The sequence below is a fragment of the Myotis davidii genome, unplaced genomic scaffold (genome assembly GCF_000327345.1).
Source record: "Myotis davidii unplaced genomic scaffold, ASM32734v1 scaffold88, whole genome shotgun sequence".
Lineage (NCBI taxonomy): Eukaryota > Metazoa > Chordata > Mammalia > Chiroptera > Vespertilionidae > Myotis > Myotis davidii.
Genome location: NW_006300377.1, coordinates 1,390,536 through 1,397,696, shown reverse-complemented (window position 1 = coordinate 1,397,696; position 7,161 = coordinate 1,390,536). Strand labels below are relative to the sequence as shown.

General features: G+C 47.2%; 1 protein-coding gene across 3 annotated transcripts in view; it reads right to left on the bottom strand.

Moving 5' to 3' along the window:
• Positions 1-1,120: 1,120 nt before the first annotated feature.
• The window catches only part of LOC102760805 (chromosome unknown open reading frame, human C1orf109), a 6,366-nt gene continuing 325 nt past the window's right edge, over positions 1,121-7,161 (bottom strand). For 2 of the 3 annotated variants that reach the window (XM_015572852.1, XM_006777272.2), the window contains exons 2-5: positions 6,789-7,063; positions 3,636-3,815; positions 1,472-1,590; positions 1,121-1,317 (exon numbers count right to left, since the gene is read on the bottom strand). In XM_015572852.1, the coding sequence (XP_015428338.1) occupies positions 1,280-1,317; positions 1,472-1,590; positions 3,636-3,815; positions 6,789-7,063 (612 nt within the window). In that variant the 3' untranslated portion in view covers positions 1,121-1,279. Of the gene's footprint in view, positions 1,318-1,471; positions 1,591-3,635; positions 3,816-6,788; positions 7,156-7,161 lie in introns of those variants that run through there. The other variant, XM_006777271.2, reaches the window with a different exon arrangement.

Here is a 7,161-nt window from a genome sequence, read left to right as displayed (position 1 = left end):
TTTAGGAGTCCCACTATCCCCAGTCACAGGCAATCCTCGGGTTACATCAGACTCCACGAAAGTCGTTTCGTGGTTATGTCGCTCTGGTCCTGTCCTATTGCTTGAAGAGTATTTGTCATTTTATGACAAGTACAGGCAGTCCTCCGGTTACATTGGACTTGACATGCGTCGTTTCGTGGTTACGTCGCCATCATTTATTTATAAAAAAAAAAAGTTCCATCATTTCGACGTACGTACATATGTGCTTTATATTTTTTATTATTTATTTATCACAAGTAAAGGTCAGGAATTGTTATCTTTCTTTTAAATTTTTTTTACTGTTTCACTTCATTACTGCTGTGTATGTGCTCCATGTGAGTGACGTAGGTGCTTACGTAGGTGGGTTCCGACGGCGACAAAATCGCGTTACATCGCGCCATAGGAGATGTAACCCAAGGACCTACTGTACTCACTCTCACATGGTAAGCAACAGACATCATTCAGAATCATTCATGCTGCACCACCTCCCCCTGGTGGTAGGCTCTGGGAATTGAAACTGGCTTGATAAGAAGCTACTAGTATATTGCTCTTGGAAAACAATTACTGTTTTCTATCAACATCACCCTTATTTCTTTAAATCATCAAAGTCACTTTCTTATTCTTCAAAGAATCAGGTATGGACACAAATACACCAAACCAGGACTTGGTGCCAACCAGGCTCAGAGCTTTGGATGATGCCAATGGCGGTGCCACTCTATCTGTCCTTCCTTCCTGCTTCTGACCTGGGTGTCTTCAGTGTCTCTCTTGCATCTCTCTGCCTCCACCACTCCCCTGAGCCTTAGGAAAGAGCGAGGTGTGGCCCAGGTACCCTCAGCCGTGACCTGGCAGGGAGAAGCCCCAACAATTCTCCCAAGAGCCAGTCCTTAGGCTGTAGGCCATTTTTCAAATAAGTCCGGTCACAATATCGACATTTCTTTTCTTTTTTTAAAGATTTTTTTAAAATTTACTTTATTGATTTTTCACAGAGAGGAAGGGAGAGCAATACAGAGTTAGAAACATCCATGAGATAGAAACATCGATCAGCTGCCTCCTACACACCGCCTACTGAGGATGTGACCGCAACCAAGGTACATGCCCTTGACCGGAATTGAACCTAGGACCCTTCAGTCCGCAGACCGACGCTCTATCCACTGAGCCAAACCGGTCAGGGCAATATCGATATTTCTTAAGAAATAGCAGAGTGCGGCACTGCTGGTCTTCAACTGTGTCCCTCTGACCTCCAGATAAGCACATGGCTTCCTTACTCTTCCAGGGAGAAGGAAACATTCAGTAGGATGTCTGGAATAGGAAGAGAGAGCCGTGACATACCACCTCTCCAGGTGGACAGAAGAGGCAGGGGCACTGAGAGGGCACCTCTACGATCCTCCCAAGGAAGCGAGACACGGGGACAAACGGAGGAGAGGGAGACATGAAGGAATAAGCCAACCAGTACCTGGTACCAAGTCTTGGTGTTCATCTTCCGAAATCCGGTCCCAGGCTGTGGGCAAAGCTTGGATTCCTGCCAAATCTCCCCATTCGATTGAGGACAGGAGGTACTTTCTCTTCAGGTACCTTCCTGGAAGTTAAGGATCGCTCAAAAAGAAAAGGAAATATATTGAAGGAGGAAAATACCCTGGAGAGAGCTAGGGAGCGCATAGAAGTGAAAGTGCAGCTATCATGAAATTTCCCACTTGCAGGACTGGCCCACGCTACCAAGCTTCACGGGGCACCTCTTCACTCACGTGGCTCTACGCTCAGGGACAGAGGAGTGGAACACTGCCCTGCAGTCCAGGACCTGGCCACGGTGTGGAAACACCAGAGACTGAGGAGAAAGAATCTAAGTGACATATGAGGTAAAAGTCAGAGGCAGTGCCCAGGATGAATCATCCAGTTTAGAGGGCACCAGGAAGAGTCCAGCTGGCAGGAAAAGCAGACGCAAAGGCACGATAATGGGGTCGTCTGGGATGGACTCAGGGACAAGTACACCTTCCAGTGTGGCTGGCATGGAACTATGTGTCCAGTAGGAGAAAAGGTGGTTGAGCCAGAACACAAAGAGCATTGTAGCCCAGCGTGGGGATTCTGCATTTTGCCCGCCTCCCAACAGAAACTACTAAAAACTCCTATACAAGCAATAGGATCAGAACTCGACCTCCTGAAGAAATGTGGGGTGAGGTCACTCACTGGGGATGGCTTACAGGGAAAGAAGCCAGAGACAGAGCAAGAGGCTGCATGTGATTAAAAGTCCAAGTGAGAGGTAAGAAACCATGGAAGAGGCAATGAGGATAGAGAAACAATATATACAACACACCAGGGAAACAGATGAAAAGGATTTGACAGGTGGCTGTGTAAACATGCTTAGAGCAGTACCTGGCACACAGTAAGTGCTCAGTAATGTTAGCTGCAGCTGCAGCTCCTACTGCCCATGCTGCTGCTGCAATTGAAAAAGAAAACAGAGGGAAAGGGGGAAGAGACTGCTTAAGTCTTCAGAGTGGGTGATTATACACGGTTGAGTCTACGACTAAAGGAAAAGGAAATAGAATGTGAGGGCTAGATAGAGGAGTTTAATTCTAAACCTGAGTGTGCAGGTCCATAAGCAATGCAGTTGGAGGCATCTAAAGAAAGCTTGGATTTGGGAGCTACTCAAACACTGAAGCCAGTGGATCAGGCAAGAATCGAGAGAAAAAGGCCATCCAACTAAATGATCTTTCCGCTTCTACACTTGCCCCACACCGTCCCAAGTCTTCCTCAGAACACAGTCAGGGTGGTTTTGTTAAAAACAGGTTTGCTTATGTGAAAGCCTTCGCATAGCTTTCCATCTCATTCAAAGTGAAAGCCAAGATCCTGTCAGACCTCAAGGCCCTGCAAGATCCAGCCCGGCTCCTGTTAGGCTTCCCCTCTTCACTCTGCTCTAACCACACTGCTTCCTTGCCATTTCCTGAACATTCAGGCACTCTCTCACTTCAGGGCCTTTGCACTGATGGCTTCTCGCAGATGTCACTTTCTCAGTGAGGCCTGCCCTGCCCACCCTATTTAAAATCACCACCTCACCCTCACCCCTCACTTTCTCTGCTGTATTTCTCTCTATAGCACTTATCACCATCTGACATTCTATATGTTTTCCTTTTTAACGTCCAGAAACTAGAAAAAGGCCTGGCACGTAGTAGCTACTCAATAAATGAGTTGAAATAATTGTAGGAAGAACCCAAGTTCAGGAACCAAAGAGAACTGACCCATACTATAGAATGTTGTAATCCTGTGATAAATGAAATTAAAAGACTTCCTGGGCCCTAGCTGGTTTGGCTCAGTGGATAGAGCATCAGCCTGTGGACAGAAGAGTCCCGGGTTCAATTCCGGTCAAAGGCATGTACCTCTGTTGCAGGCTCCTACCCAGCCCAGGCCCTGGTTGGGGCTTATGCAGAAGGCAACCAATCGATGTGTTTCCCTCACATCGATATTTCTCTCTGTCTTTCCCTGTCTCTAAAAATCAATGGGGGAAAATAAATAAACAAACAAAAATCAATGAAAAATTAACCTCGGGTACGGATTAAAAAGAAAGAAAGAAAAAAAGACTTCCTGCAACAGCCCTGGATACTATTTGAAATGTGTGCAAAGGATACGAACTTTGATAATGTCTCTCAATATCTTGCAGCCATTCCAACATGTCAGCCACAGAGGGGCTCACCGCTGAAGCCTGCAGGACAGCGTCAATGCCGATTGCGTCTGCATGCTGCTCATAGATCTGCAGCACTTGTCCCACGTGGCTGCTGACAGTGTCACGCACCTTGAGGAGGGCAGCTCTGGGGAAAGGGTCTAGTATTAGGCATTATCATGAAAAAGGCAAAAGACAGAGTTCCTCACCATTGGCACAGACATTTTGGACCACATTCTTTGTGGTGGAGCTGCCCTGTGCCCTGTAGGATGTTTAGCATCATCCCTGGCCTCTACCCACTGGACGGCAGGACCAAACCATGCTCCCACGCTCTCCAAGCTGTGACAATCAATACTGTCTCCAGGTATTGCCAAATGTCCCAATAAAAACTGCCTCCAAATGACACCCACTTGGGAAGGAGATTGGTGACGGTGCCTTGGAGGTAGGGATGGCTCAAGAATTAAGAATTTACTTAAAGACGGAGAAGATACATAAGTTACATGGCTCTCAATGAAAGTAATGAGCAAGGGGCCTGTCTGAGGCTGCCACAAAGCTGTAAAGAAAAGCAACTGCTCACACTTGAATGTGAAAAGGGAGTAAGAGGCAACTGAAGCAACAAACCAGTACTATCCATATGTCACCCAGCCCCATCCTAGTAAATTCTTGAATGGTGAAAGTTTAGGCTTGCAGTGCACACAGACTAATGTGGACTTAGGAAAGTTTCTTTTTCTTTCTCATATAAAGCTAGTCTGTTTTGCTCACTGCGCATTCTAAGTACCTAGAACACTGAGACTGGCCATAGGACAAGCACTTGTTGAAGAAAAAAAAAGGGTTATTGTGAAGATTAAATGCAATAGTGCACATAAAATACTGAGAGAAGTTCCCGGCTTGTGGTTAATATTGTTATTACTCCATTGGCGACTCCAAGGGGCCCAGCCACCAAGGCAACGTTTACAACTTCCCAAGGGGCAAGGCATTCCTTAGCTTGGAGTTGTGGCTTTCAAAAATGTTTGACCATGACCCATAATTTTAACCCTTTGCGGTCCTATTAAATTTGGAAATGGGTGTCGTACTGGTCGGAATTAATTTCCATTGAAAGAGCAGTGATACATAACATGCAAGACTATGAAGGATAAACAAGGTTTATTAATTCTTTTTTGGAACTACGTCACTACTAGTAGAATCACTACAAATGTTATCACTTTCTATGTCAGAGTCAGTATTCAAGGTGCGAAAATAAAACTCTTCATCGTTACTTTCAGATTCGCAGTACCCTTCTTTCGGTAACTTTCTTTTTGCCATTTTGGAGTATTATTTTGAAATATCTTAACAAGCAAGAATGCCTAATTACAGTTAAACGTAATTTGTAAAGCTTTATTTGAAATTCTGCGAAGTATCTCCGAAGCTTGTCGATTTCTTCACTCTCAAAAGGCGACTGACTCGCCACAGTGTTTTGCATGGCGAGTGTGGAACGACCACGTTTGTTTATATTGAGTTTCGATATCTCCGATTTGTCGGGGCAATGTTTTGGTTAGTGACAAGGTCGCTTAGACACTTAAGAGCTTTCAGAGAAATTATGAACTGATACATGAACGAATAGAGTTAAGATTCGTACGGTTCCTTGCTGTGGTGGCTGAGAGCAGACATACGACTGGAACGGTAAAAAAGCTTTGGTGGCTGAGAGTAGACAAACGACCGCAAAGAGTTAATGTATACTTAAAACAAGAGCCTGATATCCACATGCACATATGCAAACAATTGAAATAAAAATTCATTCTCTTAGAATAGACCATGACATAATATTTAACTGACTACCTCTTCTACTCAACTAAGGAATTAAACCTGGTTCATTGTTGTACCAATTTAATTTACATTTATTAAGCACCAGTGGGATGCCAAGAACTTTGTGAATAAATGTATTTTGTACAAATGAATACAAAGAAGGTGCCCCTTTTCGACAGTTTCATATTAGTCTATGGCAGCGGTTCTCAACCTGTGGGTCGCGACCCCTTTGGGGGTCGAACGGCCCTTTCACAGGGGTCGCCTAAGACCATTGGAAAACACATATATAATTACATATTGTTTTGTCATTAATCACTATGCTTTAATTATGTTCAATTTGTAACAATGAAATTGGGGGTTACCACAACATGACGAACTATATTAAAGGATCGCGGCATTAGGAAGGTTGAGAACCACTGGTCTATGGCATATACTCCATACTCCATAGTGACTAGACCCATCTTCGGTTCTGGCCAAGGAAAGGCCACAGGCGCCCTGCCCTGTCTTTTCTCTACCCCCATAACCTGTAACTAAGGTAGTGTCTAACATGAGGCATAATAAGGGCTGACGGTTGGTGCAGAGACACCAATGTACAGCAGAACGAAGTGGGGGTTCAGGCACACTTGGGTGAGAACCCCCGCTACCCATTTACCAGCTGTGAGACCAGAGGCCATCTGTTTGAGCCTCAGTTTCCTCACCTGCAAAATGGGATTAAATGAGGTTAAGGCACAGAGGTGCTGAGAAGATTTTATGCAGTCATGTCTGTAACACCCTCAGCTCTGACACCCTCCGAGCTCACAACATACAACTGACCCGTAAGCAATATGGGCTTTCACCGTGCAGGTCTACTTATATGGGGATGTTGTTTTCAATTGACCAGCACAGCTCCCACCTGCGCTGTTCGAGGGCGAACTCTGCAGCGGGAATCCATGGATGGGGAGGGCCAACGGTAGTTCTACGGAGGTTTTCCATGGCGCTGGAGGTCACCCCTAACCCCAAGCATTGTTCTAGGGTCCACCGCAGTCCCTCGTTGCTTTTTACCCAAGAAAACTACAGAAGGCACCTACGAAGCGTTCTCCGCTGCTTCTCTATTTTACTTTTCAAACTTCTCCTAAGTCCACCGCGGCCACACCTGGCCGCTGACCAGGGAAATAAATGCCAGAAGATGGTTTTCCGACCGAGGGCCCCCGCAGCAGAGGCCAAGCAGGCAAGGCTGCGGCACCCCCGAGGCCAGGCTCTCGGTAAGGAAGGAAGCACCTTCCCGGCGGAGCCCGGCGACAATGGCACACCCGATCCCAGCATCCCCCCGCCACGAGCGCGGAGGAGCCTCCTCCCTTACAGCCGCTCTCCGAGCTGGTCCAGGACCGCGTCCCCGGCCTCCAGCTGCTTGCGCCTCAGCCGCTCCTGCAAACCCGGGAAGGCCCGCAGCGCCGGCACGTCCTCAAAGCGCAGGTTCTGCGCCGCCCGCAGCTGCTCGGCCAGGTTGCAGAGGGAGGCCAGGAGCGGCGGGCAGTCGCTCAGGCTGCTCCGCCACAGGCGCTGCTGCTCCTCCACCACAGGAAAGCACTTCTTCAGGGCCGCCTGCACCGCCAGCAGAGGCCCGTCTGGAGTCATCTGTTGCGGGCGGGGAAAAAACAGCATTCGGGTCCCAAGTCCGTAGGGGAAGTACCAGCTCAGGGGTGGGAGTATTTCCGTCCTCAGGTGAGTTTCCG